The 15751-nt window shown below is 57.8% G+C and overlaps 1 protein-coding gene across 5 annotated transcripts in view; it reads left to right on the top strand.

Annotated features, from left to right (window-relative positions):
• The window catches only part of DNAH1 (dynein axonemal heavy chain 1), a 76029-nt gene extending 60345 nt beyond the window's left edge, over positions 1-15684 (top strand). Inside the window, exons 51-78 of one of the 5 annotated variants that reach the window (XM_053898054.1) lie at positions 370-578; positions 669-840; positions 1579-1770; positions 2309-2419; positions 3216-3401; positions 3818-4009; positions 5193-5360; positions 5453-5644; positions 5770-5901; positions 6472-6597; positions 7232-7351; positions 7472-7621; positions 7749-7909; positions 8726-8951; positions 9087-9282; positions 9614-9765; positions 10435-10631; positions 10879-11027; positions 11284-11438; positions 11519-11650; positions 12034-12204; positions 12290-12469; positions 12546-12722; positions 13309-13479; positions 13637-13767; positions 14118-14469; positions 14761-14995; positions 15515-15684. In XM_053898054.1, the coding sequence (XP_053754029.1) occupies positions 370-578; positions 669-840; positions 1579-1770; positions 2309-2419; positions 3216-3401; positions 3818-4009; positions 5193-5360; positions 5453-5644; positions 5770-5901; positions 6472-6597; positions 7232-7351; positions 7472-7621; positions 7749-7909; positions 8726-8951; positions 9087-9282; positions 9614-9765; positions 10435-10631; positions 10879-11027; positions 11284-11438; positions 11519-11650; positions 12034-12204; positions 12290-12469; positions 12546-12722; positions 13309-13479; positions 13637-13767; positions 14118-14469; positions 14761-14995; positions 15515-15636 (4857 nt within the window). In that variant the 3' untranslated portion in view covers positions 15637-15684. Of the gene's footprint in view, positions 1-369; positions 579-668; positions 841-1578; positions 1771-2308; positions 2420-3215; positions 3402-3817; positions 4010-5192; positions 5361-5452; positions 5645-5769; positions 5902-6471; positions 6598-7231; positions 7352-7471; positions 7622-7748; positions 7910-8725; positions 8952-9086; positions 9283-9613; positions 9766-10434; positions 10632-10878; positions 11028-11283; positions 11439-11518; positions 11651-12033; positions 12205-12289; positions 12470-12545; positions 12723-13308; positions 13480-13636; positions 13768-14117; positions 14470-14760; positions 14996-15514 lie in introns of those variants that run through there. The other 4 variants (XM_053898055.1, XM_053898056.1, XM_053898058.1 and 1 more) reach the window with 4 other exon arrangements.
• Positions 15685-15751: the final 67 nt, after the last annotated feature.

The raw sequence follows: 15751 nt of genomic DNA on the forward strand, positions 1-15751 counted from the left end.
TCCCAGCCCTGCTTCTACCCCAGGGTCCCCTCATGTCATCTGGTAAGGACCTATTTCTGCCCATGGCCTGGTTTCCTCCTGTAAACAGGAGGACTAAACAGGCATGGAGAGGTCTGAAAAGTGAGGAGTAAGGTGCCACATCTCCTACCCAGGACCCAAGGCTCTTTCACAGCCCAGTGGTGATGTTCAGAGTCTCTGCTATAGGGCAGACCCGGATATGAGTCCTAGACTATGACTTATGGGGTCACTTGTATGATCCTGGGCTTCTCTGCCCAGGTTTGTAAAATGGGGCTGCTGTGAAGGTCCAGGGAGACCAACGCCCAGGGGCCATCATCAAGGCTTAGCTTTTGCACTCTCATCTCTCCCCAGATCAAGAACGAGTCTTTCCTGGAGGACATCAACAACGTCCTGAACTCGGGTGACATTCCCAACCTCTACACCTCAGAAGAGCAGGACCAGATTGTCAACACCATGCGGCCATATGTCCAGGAGCAGGGCCTGCAGCCCACCAAGGCCAACCTCATTGCCGCCTACACTGGGCGTGTGCGCAGCAACATCCATGTGGTGCTGTGCATGAGGTACAAGCAGTCATCGCAGCCTGCCGTGGGGAGGGTTCTGGGCTCCTGGGGGTGGAAGTCAGCATCTCATTTGGACTCCTGGCCCCCCAGCCCCATAGGAGAGGTCTTCCGAGCCCGCCTGAGGCAATTCCCCTCCCTGGTCAACTGCTGTACCATTGACTGGTTTAACGAATGGCCAGCTGAGGCCCTGGAGTCTGTGGCCACCATGTCCCTGAACGAGATCCCAGAACTGGAAGCCACCTCTGAAGTAATCGGAGGACTGGTAGGTGTCTTGGTGAGGAGCAAGCTGTCGTGGGGGAACTGTTTAGGTTTGGGACTCTCACCCAGGCTCAACACTGATGGGCGTTTGGGCAGGTGAGTTACCTGTGCTGAGCCTGTTTCCTCATCTGTATAATGGGAGTGCCACAAGACTGTCTCAGTGATATAGGTGGTTGGACACACACTTCATAGTCACTGTTTGTTTTGTTCCCTGAGATCTTTGTGGCAGCTTTCTTCACAGAGCCCCCTGACACAACCAAAGACCACGGATGGGGGACTAGATTTGTCTGGTCCAAACTGAGAGAGTGGTGGTCACCTGAGGGCCAAGAGCTAGAGTGAGTCCACTTCCCTGTCCAGCTATGCTGAGGCCTTGGGCCCGCTGTTTCCCCTGACCCAGCCTCCAAGGAAGGGGGATCCCACCTTAGGATTCTCAGGGAGAGGCAGGTCTTGGGAGCTGTGACTAGGGAAAGATCTGGGAGAGACCTGAGTCCATTTAAAGACAGCTCTGCCCTTGACAGTTGTGTGAACTTAAACAAGCCCCTTGACTTCTCTGGGTCATGGGATTTTCTGCAGAATAGGTGACCTTGACCCTGGAGGCTATGAGGATCATAGGAGACAGTGAGTGTGAGAGGCATTGAGGTTCTTACATGTGGCCCCCTCCTCGGGACTAGGCTTCAGTGGCTTTGAGGGCACCCCGGTGCCCTTTCTTTGCTGCTGGCATCAGTGGTTTCCCACCCCACAGATTCAGGTTTGCGTATATATCCACCAGTCGGTGGCCAAGAAGTGTGTTGAGTACCTGGCTGAGCTGGCCCGCCACAACTATGTGACCCCCAAGAGCTACCTGGAGCTGCTTAATATTTTCTCCATCCTAATTGGGCAGAAGAAACAGGAGCTGAAAACTGCTAAGAACCGCATGAAGAGTGGCCTTGACAAGGTGGGCCACGGTGGGGCTTTGTGGGCAATGGCTGACAGCCCACGATTCTGCATGCTCTGGCTTAGCCCAGACCCAGGGAGGCCCAGCCCACCCTCTCATCAGCAGCCTGCAGTGTTGAAATGGGTGGCTTCCTCCCTTACCAAACAAACAAATGAACAGAAGCTGTTGGACAAGGGCAAGGCCAAAGCAGGTTACCCCACAGATATTCAGGGGACGGCTCCCTTCCTCCAGGGTTCACTGGACAACCAGCCACAGCCTCTCACTCATGCATGAGGGCCTGTGGCCCTGCAGGAACCTCTCCCCAGGCCCCTCCAGGCCCAACTCTCTCTTTCTTTTGTCTTTTTTTTTTTTTTTCAAGTAGGCCTCATGCCTAGCATGGAGCCCAACAGGGGGCTTGAACTCAAGACCCCGGGATCAAGACCAGAACTGAGATCAAGAGTCAGATCCTCAACCAACTGAGCCACACAGGCACATACCCCGGCTCTCTTTCTGGTACCCTGTCACACGTAATTTCCTCTCTGCATCCCCCATCTCCTAGCTGCTGCGAACTTCAGAAGATGTGGCCAAGATGCAGGAGGAGCTGGAGATGATGCGCCCTCTGCTGGAAGAGGCTGCCAAGGACACCATGCTCACCATGGAGCAGATCAAGGTCAGGGGTGCTCCTTGGCTCTCTTCCCTGATGTCTGACCGTGTCTGAGGATGTTCGGTGTCCCCATGCAACCATAAGATCGCCAGTTGCCTGACCCTGCAGGTTGCTTAGCCTCTCAGTGCCTGTCTTCCTCAGCCAGTAGTCATTGGTTTATTCAACAAGTGTTTGCTTGGAACCTATTCTATGCTGGGCACTGCCCCGGGGTAGGGGATGTGGTGAAAGCAAGAGAGGCAGCCCAAGCCGTGGTAGTCATGACACAGACTGAGCGGCAGGCCACCACAGGCAGCTGTGCGGACTCTGCCCGAGTCTCCCTCTGAGTCTTCGTGAGATCCCCAAATTCGAGGGCCGTGTCCTCCCAGCCGACATCTCAGATTCGTATGTTCGTTATGACAGCTTTCTGGTAGAAGCAGTCACATTCTGCTCTGCAATGTCAGTGTTTTGAAAATGTTTGCCAGCAGATGGAAAGAAAATGATGGGGGTAGGGGGAGCACCTTTCTGTGTCTTGCATGGCGGTACCCTGAGGACTTAGGGGGTCCTTCCCTGGTGGGCAGTTGTGCTCAAGCACATAAAGCCCAGAGCCCCAATCCAGGCCCACTGTGAACACTCGGAATGGGCTTCTTACATTCCCAGAGCTCCATGGCCTGTCATAGCCAAGAGGGCTCTTGGAGAATGGGGTATCCCAGCCCTCATTTCCCTCTGCCTAGGGAAACTGAGGTGTGTAGGGAGGAGAAAGGGGTGGGGACACATGTGTCCCTGGCATGCCACCAGCTGGATCCTCCCTGCCTTTGGTCTCCAGGTGGACACAGCCATTGCCCAGGAGACCCGAAATTCAGTGCAAGCAGAGGAGATCAAGGCCAATGAGAAGGCCAGGAAGGCACAAGCTATAGCTGATGACGCCCAGAAGGACCTGGATGAGGCCCTGCCTGCCCTGGATGCGGCCCTGGCCAGCCTGCGCAATCTCAACAAGAATGATGTGACTGAGGTGGGTGGCCAGGCAGCCCTGGAATCCCCCCTGGTGTCCAGCCTAGCACCCCTGGGCTCCAGGCCCCCTCTCTCCACATCCCTTGGGGGTCATGTGCTGGGAGGTGTGAGCAGAAATAGGGCTCAAACCCAGCTGCCTGCCCTTACCTCCTTGCACCAGCCCCTAGGCCCTGAGCCAGCACATGGGGAGGGCTTTCGGTCCTAAGAAACCAGCCTCTAGCCTCATGGTCAAGCCTGGGTATATGGGGGAGCAGCAGGAGCCACAGGCTGAGGCAGACCTTAGGGAATATCTCAGAGCACATTTTGTCAACGGTGGTAGGAACTGGGTAGGTGAGGTCCACCTTATCTGACAGCTGTCCCTGCCCTGGGGGAATCCAGGCATTGATGGGTCTCTCCCACTCTTGGCCTGACCTGTAGGTGCGGGCCATGCAGCGGCCACCCCCAGGTGTGAAGCTGGTCATAGAGGCTGTGTGCATCATGAAGGGCATCAAGCCCAAGAAGGTGCCTGGAGAGAAGCCTGGCTCCAAGGTGGACGACTACTGGGAGCCCGGCAAGGGGCTGCTGCAGGATCCTGGCCGCTTCCTTGATAGCCTTTTCAAGTTTGACAAGGTGAGCATGCCAGGTGCAGGCTGGACAGTGGGTAAGGCAGGGAAGCAAGGAGGGGAGCCAACATCCCAAAGTGTAGGATTCTCTGTCCTATCTCCCTCTGCTTATAACACACACAGCCCTGTGGCCACAGGGGTGACAGGCAGGCTCCTGTCCCCATAAGATGTCACCCATAGTCACTCCAAAGCTCTGTAGCCTGGAGATCCCCTCTTGTGCCTTTTCCTCCCTGAGACCCCCATGGCCTTGGCCTAGACCTTTACTGTCTGTGCAACCATCACCTTTCCCTCAGCCTCAGCTGAGGCTCAGCTTTTCCTGTCTGTCTCTGGGTTTCTCTGTCTGCTGTCTATCTGGGGCTCTTAGTGTCCATGCCCGTTTTCTCTCTCGGTAGGTGGCTTCATGGTTAGATGACCCTGGAGCCCACTACTCTCTTGGGGGACCCTCTTCAGCCTAGTAATTGGGTAGGGAACAACTGCCTGTGCACACGGGCCACCCCCCACCACCATGTGTCAGTATCAGGCCCCGGACACTCCAGGCTGCACTGGGAGGGTGGAGACAATGGCCAATAGGCAGCTAGACTCCCTATAGACTTCCCCATCCTTCCTCCTCCTCTTCCATCAATCTAGAAACCAGAGTCCCCACAGGCCTAATTAAACCCAAATCAGGAGCACTCACAGCCAGTGCTCAGGCTCCCCTGCCTGGTCCCAGGCTCTGAACCCTGGGAGCTCATGAACCATGCAGATTCCTGGGCTCATCCTAAACTACAGGGTTGGACTCTTCCACGGTGGGACAGGAACGTTGGGGGTGTGGTGAGCTCTCAGGATGAGGATTAATACCCTGAACATGACCCTGGTTGGGCGTCAGAATCACTCACTCATGTCCACACCTGTCAGGAAATAGCTCTTGTTGCTAAATGAATTTTAAATGGGGCTTGCATATCATCAGACCTCAAGCCTGCGTGGTTTCTCGAGGACAAAGTCTCTGATTGTATTATCTGAAATCCTGGAACACAGAAGTTCCCCTTCCGACCAGCCTTTCTGGGCCATGATTATTCCCAAAGGAAGACACTTGTGCTGAAGCCTACATGGGACATGGGACTCAGAGCAGGAGCAAGGTGTGCCTTAGCAGGGCCCACCATCATTTCCTCCCTGCAAAGCACCCCCTGATGCCCACAGTTCCCCTCCCCTAGGACAACATTGGGGAGGCAGTGATCAAAGCCATCCAGCCTTACATTGACAACGAGGAGTTCCAGCCAGCCGCCATCGCCAAGGTGTCCAAGGCCTGCACCTCCATCTGCCAGTGGGTGCGCGCCATGCATAAGTACCACTTTGTGGCCAAGGCAGTGGAGCCCAAGCGGGTGAGGGCTGGGTACGGCTGGGGGGCAGGGGAGGAAGAGCCCCCAGGGGGAGAGCCCCTGCCACAAGTTAGCCCTGGGCCCTCTGCTGGCAGCAAGCCCTGCGGGAGGCCCAGGACGACCTGGAGGTGACACAGAGGATCCTGGAGGAGGCCAAGCAGCGCCTGCGCGAGGTGGAGGATGGCATCGCCACGATGCAGACCAAGTACCGGGAATGCATCACCAAGAAGGAGGAACTGGAGCTGAAGTGCGAGCAGTGTGAGCAGCGGCTGGGCCGCGCAGACAAGGTGCGCACATCCCCGTAGGGAGGGCCTCTGGGCTGGGGGGGCCTGGGTCGGGGGAAGGCCCTGCGCACCCTCCCCAGCCCCCCGCCCGGCCAACCACAGCCCACCCCATGGGGCTGCCCCTGCAGCTCATCAACGGGCTGTCCGACGAGAAGGTACGCTGGCAGGAGACAGTGGAGAACCTGGAGCATACGCTTGATAACATCTCTGGTGACGTGCTGCTGGCTGCTGGCTTCGTGGCCTACCTGGGCCCCTTCACTGTAAGTAACCTTCTGACCCTGCCTGGGACAGCCTCACCTCCCCAAACAGGCCCCACCTTGAGGCCTCACTCCACAAGGGGCAGCCTGGAGGGCCACTCCTTCTGCACTTACTCATTCAACGAGCGCTCCTCAGGTGCCCCGTCTGAGCCCGGTGCTCTTCCAGGCACAGGGGATAAGGCAGTGCATGAAACAGCCAGAACCCCTCCCTGGCAGGGCTGGTTTTCTAGTGGGAGATAGGAGCTCGCAATTCCATGCTTGCTGGGTGCATGTTTTTTAACCCTCACAGTCTCCCTGACAGGTGGGAGTTCTTGTCATTGCCCCTATTTCACAGAAAAGGGGCCAAGGAAGTCACCCAGAGTGGGACCTGATTGCCCCTATTTCACAGAAAAGGGGCCAAGGAAGTCACCCAGAGTGGGACCTGAGTGCGGGTGTCTCACTTCACATCTGAGCTCTGCCTCTGTGTACAATGGCTGAGCACTGGGGGGTGGGGGGGGGGAGGGTGTGCAAAGGGAGGTGGGAGGGCATCACACGGGTCATGGTGGGATGGTCCTGAGTCTGGCATCTCCCCAGGGCCAGTATCGCACAGTACTCTATGACCACTGGGTCAAGCAGCTCACAAGACACAAGGTCCCACACACTTCTGAGCCCACGCTAATCGGGACACTGGGAAACCCCGTGAAGATCCGCTCATGGCAGGTACCCACCCAGGGGGCTGGCGTGACTGGGCTGGGCCAGGAGCCTCCTGCTTCCCTCCCACCCTCTTTCCTGGGACTGCTCAGAGATGCCTCCCCTGAACCTGCCTGGGCCCAGCGAAAGGGTGTGTGTAGGAGAGGAGAGAGCTGAACGCAGTGTGGCACAGATCTAGCTAACTGTGGGCAGAGAATTCAAGGGGTGCTTGTAAGAGTGGACTGGGGTAGGGGAGCAGCATCCAGAGTGAGGTTAAGGAAGTCTGCAGATCTGAGCTAGAAGGACAGGTAAAGTTGGCCCAGGGAGAAAACCAGGAGGCTATGGGCAGAAGCCAAGGGTGAGCATAGGCCAGGACATCGATGGCATGTGGGCTCTGGGGAGATGGTCTGACTGAGTGAGGACTCCGTAGTCATGAAGGCAGAGAGCCCCAGAGAAAGGAGGGTGTTGGGAGCCAGCCTAGAAGCAGGAGAGAGTATGGGGTCCTGTGGGCTGATGGCTGTGCACACTATATCCTGTCCCCACCTCGAAGGGGACATAATAAGAAGTAAGAGATCACCAAGCACAAAGCTGGGAGTAGCTGATGCCCCAGCTGACCTTGCTTATGTGAGAGCCCTGACCCAGTCTGGCCCCTGGTGCCCCACAGATCGCTGGCCTCCCCAATGACACACTGTCAGTGGAGAATGGGGTCATCAACCAGTATTCCCAGCGCTGGACTCACTTCATTGACCCTCAGAGCCAGGCCAACAAATGGATCAAGAACATGGTGAGCCCATGCATGGTGCCACTGCCCCACACAGCCGGGCTTAGCAAGTGCAGGGTCAATAGCGGGGGTTCAGCCTGGCTCTCAGCCCCCACAGCCCCCACTAGCCCCCTGTGCCTACAGGAGAAGGACAGTGGACTGGATGTATTCAAGCTGAGTGACCGAGACTTCCTGCGCAGCATGGAGAATGCCATCCGCTTCGGCAAGCCCTGCCTTCTGGAGAACGTGGGCGAGGAGCTGGACCCGGCCCTGGAGCCTGTGCTGCTCAAGCAGGTGGGCCTGCAGCGGCAAGGGAGTGGGGGCAGACTGTTGGTCTGGACAGGGGAGGGAGCAGCCCCTTCCCTGCCTCACTGGTGAAGCCCTGGCCATGGTGCTTGCCCATCCCACCCACTGTATGTAGACATACAAGCAGCAGGGGAACACAGTGCTGAAGCTGGGGGACACGGTGATCCCCTACCATGAGGACTTCAGGATGTATATTACCACCAAGCTGCCCAACCCACACTACACGCCTGAGATCTCCACTAAACTCACTCTCATCAACTTCACTCTGTCGCCCAGGTAAGCCCCCAGACCCCGGACACCGAGCATCAGCTCTGCCTGGCTGCCTCGCTCCCACCCGCAGGCTGAGACTCAATGGGTCTCTCCCAGAGGCTCCACTGGCTTTTTCCAAGGCACTCTGGCATTCCAGGCCTTCCTGGCACCTCCACCAGCTCCCCTTACTTGCCACCACTCCCAGCTAAGAACCCCCACCCCCAAGATTAAGAGCCCTTGATCCTTGGTCAGGACCCCTCAGCCTCCCTGGTCAGTGCTAGCCCCATCTTGTCCAGGTACCCTTCCCCTGTGGCTCAGCCCCTGCCAGCCCCTTGTGCACTCACCCCCAGAGCTGTCCTGGAGTCCTGACTCAGGCACACTCTGGCTCCCTGTACCCAAGCCCTGCTTCCTGCTTTGCTGCCATGAGCCCAGGCACTGCGGTTTTTGCTGGCCACCTACACAGAGCCCACAGGCCTGCTCCATGCTCAGGCCTCCATGTCAGTGGTTACTACGAACCTCTCCACAGACATGGTTGTGAAAACGCCCTTAAGGCAGATCCCTACCAGTCATCCAACCCCCTCCTGCCCAGGAAGTTTTTCAAAGACCCCTGCTGGGATTCCAGGTTGCCACCCAGGTCTCACTAAGAACTGGTCACTTTGCAGACAGGCTCTGCATTAGCCCTGCAGCCTGAGACAGAGGTTAGGCCTCCCGGGCTGACACTGGCAGGGATGCTGGGCTCTTGGAGCCCTGGGGCCACAGGTAGATAGGTGAGCAGGCTCAATCAAGGCTGGCCCTCTGGGGTCTACCAGGTGTTGCTGACATGGTGTCCCCTGCCCCTGGCAGTGGTCTAGAGGACCAGCTTCTGGGCCAAGTAGTGGCTGAGGAGAGGCCGGACCTGGAAGAAGCTAAGAACCAGCTGATTGTCAGTAATGCCAAGATGCGCCAGGAGCTGAAGGACATTGAAGACCAGATCCTATACAGGCTCAGCTCCTCTGAAGGCAACCCTGTGGATGACATGGAGCTCATCAAGGTTCTGGAGGCTTCCAAGATGAAGGCTGCTGAGATTCAGGTCAGCAACTGCCTGCCCCGGCCTACCGACTCCTACCTCTAGCCCTAGGCCCGACCCCTGTCCCCACCCACCTCTGCCTGCTGCTCTTTGCCAGTCTAGCTGGGCCTGACCACCACTCCCCTGCTGTACCTCCAGGCCAAAGTCAGGATCGCAGAGCAGACAGAGAAGGACATTGACCTCACGCGAATGGAGTACATACCTGTGGCCGTCCGCACCCAGATCCTTTTCTTCTGTGTGTCTGACCTGGCCAACGTGGACCCCATGTACCAGTACTCCCTGGAGTGGTTTCTCAACATCTTCCTCTCGGGCATCGCCAACTCAGAGAGGGCAGGTAGTCCTGGCATATGTGCACACGGTGACACAAATGCCAGGCTCCCACCCTGAAACAGATGTGATACACGTGGCCACATCTCCACAGTGGGCACATACATGTAAAATCATGTCCACGTTCACTTGCACATACTCTCATATCAAACATAACAACACGCACACCCCTCCTGACCCTCCTCAGAGCCCCTCTATGAGGAATTCCACAGGCCCCAAGGGGATGCCCACACCATCCCTCTGGCTGCAGGGCAGACTGGCTGGGCTAGGCTGAACCCCGGGCATCTTGCTTCCCTCACCTCCCCCCATGCACTTGCCATCCCCTCCCTGCCCTGCAGACAACCTGAAGAAGCGCATTGCCAACATCAACCGCCACCTGACCTACAACCTCTACAGCAACGTCTGCCGTAGCCTCTTTGAGAAGCACAAGCTGATGTTTGCCTTCCTGCTGTGTGCCCGCATCATGATGAATGAGGCCAAGATAGATCAGGTACATGAGCCGAGAGGGAACTGGGTGGGCCAGTGACTCGGGACAGATGGCCTGAGGAGGGAGCCTGTGGCAGGGCCTGGGAGAACAGGGTGAAAGGAAAGGGAAGGCTGGGCCTCAGGGCACAGCAAGAACAAGGGGGCAGAGACCTCAGGAAACAGCTCCTTGCTCCCAACAGCCAGGAGACCTTAGGTTCATTGTGGCTCAAGCTGCTCTGTGAGCACAGCTTTCTCAGAGCCATGGGTGTGCTGGCGAGCAGGGACCGTCCCGAGCCTCCCCACTCACGCTCTCATGAGCCCCACAGCGTGTCGGAAATCACATCCAAGAGTGTGAGTGTTACAGCCACTCCAGCTTGAGCCCTCACTGTGTGCCAGGTGCCAGGCTAACGGGTACACTCTCAAACTCCCACAAACCCTTTGTGGAGCAGCTAGAATTCTAATTCTTCCTACTTCCCAAAGTGAGGAAACTGAAGCTCAGAGGTCACATCTTTTGCCCAAGGACACCCAGACAGGAAAATGTGGAGTGAGGACATTAATCCAGACCTGTCCGACTGCCTCCCCCAGGGAGAACCCCATTTCTCTGGCTGAGGGGTGGCAGGGGAGGCATTGCTGGGTGGGGTGCCAGAGGCTGGTCACAAGGCCCGGGCACTAGTCTCCCCCTGTCCCCTGCCAGAGTGAGTGGCGCTACCTCCTGTCTGGAGGTTCTATCCAGGTCGTGACTGAAAACCCAGCACCTGACTGGCTGTCAGACCGGGCCTGGCGAGATATCCTGGCACTCTCAAACCTGCCAGCCTTCTCAGACTTCGCCCATGACTTCACAGAGCACCTCTCAGAATTCCAGGCCATCTTTGACAGCCCCGAGCCTCACCGGTGAGCTGCGCCCCAGGGCCTCGCAGGGTGGGCCCAAGGAGGGGTGAGACCCCAGGAACAGACCTGCAAGGAGCTTTCTCTGAGGAGCCACCCAGGGCTGCCCTGCAGCTGTGGCCACATCTTTTCTGTGCTCCCAGCCATGTACCCTCCAGGCACTCCACTCTCCCTGGCCATCCAGCCGGCAGAGTCCCTGGGGCCAGTGCCCCCTCACAGGTCAGCTCTCAGGGAGACATGGGCGCTGTTGCAGGGAGCCCTTGCCTGGCATCTGGGATGAGTACCTGGACCAGTTCCAGAAGCTGCTGGTTCTCCGCTGCCTGCGTGGGGACAAGGTTACCAATGCCATGCAGGATTTCGTGGCCACCAACCTGGAACCACGCTTCATTGAGCCCCAGGCAAGTGCCATCAGCCAGTGCCCTGGACCTATCCCCACCTATGGGTCCCAGGGGACTGGCTACACCTTCACAGACCATTTTGCAGCCATGGTCAGGGTGGAACTCATAGTCATGCCCTCCAAAGACTCTGGGAGGCTCCGGGCCCCACCAGGAAGCTTCTCTGAAAGCTCTCTAGAAGCCCCAGGACCCCCTGCCTTGCCCTGGTCCCTGCCCTTCCTCAGCCCCAGGTGACTCAGCATCTCTCCCTAACTTGCAGACAGCTAACCTGTCAGTGGTGTTCAAAGACTCCAGCTCCACCACACCCCTCATCTTTGTGCTGTCGCCTGGCACTGACCCCGCTGCTGACCTCTACAAGTTTGCTGAAGAGATGAAGTTCTCCAAGAAGCTCTCTGCCATTTCTCTGGGCCAGGGCCAGGTAAGGACAGGGTGGGCAGGGGTGGGGCCCTGGGGGTTGGGCCAGTTGGCACCTCACCACTCAGCACTTCTGCCCCACAGGGCCCTCGGGCAGAAGCCATGATGCGCAGCTCCATAGAGAGGGGCAAGTGGGTCTTCTTCCAGAACTGCCACCTGGCACCCAGCTGGATGCCAGCCCTGGAGCGCCTCATTGAGCACATTAATCCTGATAAGGTGCACTGCCCTGCCTGCCACATATCCAAAGACCTCCTTTGCTGAAGGGACTACTAACACATCCATCCAGGACTGACGAGGCTTAATGAGATTGTCCCACAGAGCCCTCAGCCCAGCTGGGCACACAGTGAGCACTCAGGAAGTGACATATGAAACAGGCCTCAGCTAGATTCATCTTCTAAGTGGCTCCCCTAATTACCGTTACCACTGGTGAAGTGACATGCCCAAGTTCACCCACGACTGACGATCCTGGGACTTGCCAAAGCCCATATTCTTAATCAGTGGTCTGAGCAGCCGGGTCAGACTACAGGTGGCCCAGGTTCCTGGTGGGAGGGAACCTGGTGTGGGGCAGTCTCGGTGCTCACATGGAGCGTGGCCGCCAGGTGCACCGGGACTTCCGCCTGTGGCTCACCAGCCTGCCCAGCAGCAAGTTCCCAGTGTCCATCCTGCAGAACGGCTCCAAGATGACCATTGAGCCACCACGCGGTGTCAAGGCCAACCTGCTCAAGTCCTACAGCAGCCTCAGCGACGACTTCCTCAACTCCTGCCGCAAGGTGAAGGGCACTGGGTGCGTGCCCACCCTACGTGCTCCAGACCCAGCCCCGCCCCTCACTCCCCTGCCCCCACTGCCTCTCGCAGGTGATGGAGTTCAAGTCCCTGCTGCTGTCCCTGTGCCTGTTCCATGGGAATGCGCTGGAGCGCCGCAAGTTTGGGCCCCTGGGCTTCAACATCCCCTATGAGTTCACAGATGGGGACCTGCGCATCTGTATCAGCCAACTCAAGATGTTCCTGGACGAGTATGATGACATCCCATACAAGGTGGGCCGAGGACAGGCTGGGGCCAGGGAGGGTGGCGCTGGGTGCTTGTGGGGGCCCTCACCTACCCACCCTGTAGGTCCTCAAGTACACGGCCGGGGAGATCAACTACGGAGGCCGCGTCACTGACGACTGGGACCGTCGCTGCGTCATGAACATCCTGGAAGACTACTACAGCCCGTCTGTGCTCTTCCACGAGCACAGCTACAGCGCGTCAGGCATCTACCACCAGATCCAGCCTACCTACGACCTCAACGTGAGCATACCCCAAGGGCTGGCAGCTTGCCAGGCTGGGCTTCTGGGGTGCCATGAACACCTGGGCAGCAAGCTCCTTTTCATGGATTACTCCACCCCACAAAGACAGCACGGTGAGGGGGGTGGACCCAGTCCCTGCCCCCTGGAGCTCGGGCTGTGTGGGGAGAGGTGAACTCTGGCCTCTCAGTCACTGCCTGAGTGTAATTACCCAGTGGAGGCAGGGGCAGCTCCTCCAAGGTCATAGGCTGGCCCAGGTTCTGCAGGCAGGGAGGGCTCCCAGAGGAAATGGTGCTTCAGCTAAGAGGTGTGAGGAGCCGGCCAGGGCTGGGCTGGGTGTTCAGAGTACAGGTCATCAAATAAGGAGGGAGGCACGACTGATTTGAGCAGCCAAATGAAGGAGCAGGGAGCAGACGGCTGCAAGAAGAGGGCTGGGAGGGAAGCAAAGGCCACCCACACAGTGCCTCAGAAGCCACGCGGCCCTAAGGAGAGGGAAATGCGTAAGGATTACAATGAGGGGAGACAGGTGGGAGCTGTGATCCACTGGAGCGCCCTCCACCGGCTGCAGCGGCGGCTCTCCCACCCTCCAGGGTTACGTCTCCTACATCAAGGGCCTCCCTCTCAATGACATGCCTGAGATCTTTGGCCTGCATGACAACGCCAACATCACCTTCGCCCAGAATGAGACCTATGCCCTGCTCGGTGCCATCATCCAGCTGCAGCCCAAATCGTCCTCCATGGGTGGCCAGGGCCGGGAGGAGGTAGGTGGCAGCAGGGGAAAGGAGCCACGGGTTGGGCAGGGCCAGTCTCCCACTCATTATCCTGCCTGCTCCCCTGGGGGAAGGGACTCCTTGCATATAGAATCCTGCAAGAATTAAGGGGCTGGCCCTGACTTCCTGTGTCCCTTTGCCCCCACAGATAGTGGAGGATGTGGCCAACAGTATTCTGCTCCAGACTCCTGAGCCCATCAACTTGCAGTTGGTGATAGCCAAGTACCCGGTGCTGTATGAGGAGTCAATGAACACAGTGCTAGTACAGGAGGTCATTCGGTAATCCTCCTGCCACCCCCAGTCCTGGGTTATGATGCCACTGGGCTGTAGAAAAATGACAGCACAGCTACTACGGGCCAGGTGCCATGCCAAGTGCTAGAAGCCCACCCTCTAACTCAGCCACATTGTATCGTTCCCACTTTACAGATGAGTAAACCAAGGCCCAAAAGCATTACACATTTGCTAAGAACCAGAGCTGAGATGGGTACCCAGGCTGCCCGACCCAGCTCTATGCTCTTAGCCCCCATGTTCTGCCATTGTTTTTCAGTCGATGGCTTACAACTGGGGAAATTTCAGATACTGCCACATGGCCCCGACCACTGTCTGCTTCCTTGCCACTGGTCCTATAGGTATAACCGGCTGCTGCAGGTGATCACACAGACGCTGCGAGACCTGCTCAAGGCACTCAAAGGGCTGGTGGTGATGTCCTCACAGCTGGAGCTGATGGCTACCAGCCTGTACAACAACACTGTGCCTGAGCTCTGGAAAGCTAAGGCCTACCCCTCGCTCAAGCCACTGTCCTCATGGGTCATGGACCTGATGCAACGCTTGGACTTCCTGCAGACCTGGATCCAAGGGGGCATCCCAGCCGTCTTCTGGATCAGTGGCTTCTTCTTCCCCCAGGCCTTCCTGACAGGAACACTGCAGAACTTTGCCCGCAAGTCTGTTATCTCCATCGACACCATCTCGTTTGATTTCAAGGTTTGCACATAGCCAGGGTCAGGCCAGGGTATGGCCCAGGCAGGAAGGGTGCCAAGGCCACAGCTGACTGCCAGTTGGGAGCCCCAAGTAGGGTTTGGGGAGCAGGGAGAGCCAAGCCAGAAGAGGCCATGAGCCCCACGAAAATACCTAGGAGTAGGACACCGGCTAAAGTGGTGGGTGATGGGTGGGCAGGCAAGGCTCTCAGGAGGGAGTTCGTGCCTCAGGACCCAAATCCTAACCCAGATTCCAAGTGTTCATGCATGTGGGGGCCTGTCTGTGTGCCCACCACAGGTAATGCGCCAGTCGGTGTCAGAGCTCAAGAAAAGGCCCAAAGAGGGGTGCTACATCCATGGACTGTTCCTGGAAGGGGCCCGCTGGGACCCTGAGGCCTTCCAGCTGGCCGAATCTCGGCCCAAGGAGCTATACACAGAAATGGCTGTCATCTGGCTCCTGCCTACACCCAACCGCAAGATCCAGGACCAGGACTTCTACCTGTGCCCCATCTACAAGACGCTGACCCGAGCCGGTACGGGCCCGGGGTGGGGTGGGGGGGAGCATACGCCACAGGTGAGGGCCCAGATTTGGGCCACAGAGGCCAGTCAGCACTCCTGACAGTGACCGGGCCAGGACAGAGCTGGACCACCAGCAGGCAGGGGAATACCCAGGGCTTGGGCTCAGTCTGTGGGAAGTGGCCCCTGAGCTCACCATCCTCTTGCCTCCCTCAGCAGACCCACCCGGGTCCTGGGAGCCCCAGCCTGCCAAAGAAGTTTTAGGGGGGTAACTAAGGCTTGGGGGAGAGGTGGAGCCAGGGCTGGGTCCAAGAAGGAAAAGAGCAGTGCCATCAACTCTCCCACTGCTGTCCTCACTTGTCGGCACAATAACCCTGGGCAGACCTAAGCCTTAGCCAGACCCATTCACCAGGCAGATTTTTCTCTTGGGTCAGGACCCCTGCTTGTCCCCAGCTCAGTCTGCTGAGTCCATTGCCTTTTCCGTTTCTGCTCTTGTGGCAGACAACTTAACCCTCCCCACTTCTTGCCTGCTCTAGGAACACTATCAACCACAGGCCATTCCACCAACTACATCATTGCTGTGGAGATCCCCTCCGACCAGCCCCAGCGACACTGGATAAAGCGTGGGGTGGCCCTCATCTGTGCCCTGGACTACTAGACTCAAGACAAAAGAGTTTGAGCCATTAAAGTTGTTTTCTAAGCAGTCCAGCTGAGCCTTAGCTGCTTAGATCAGTGCCCCTCCGCAGGACTGACTGCCAGGGAAACGGTGAGGG

The sequence above is a fragment of the Panthera pardus genome, unplaced genomic scaffold (assembly GCF_024362965.1).
Source record: "Panthera pardus isolate Hobbes unplaced genomic scaffold, ASM2436296v1 HiC_scaffold_8, whole genome shotgun sequence".
Classification (NCBI taxonomy): domain Eukaryota; kingdom Metazoa; phylum Chordata; class Mammalia; order Carnivora; family Felidae; genus Panthera; species Panthera pardus.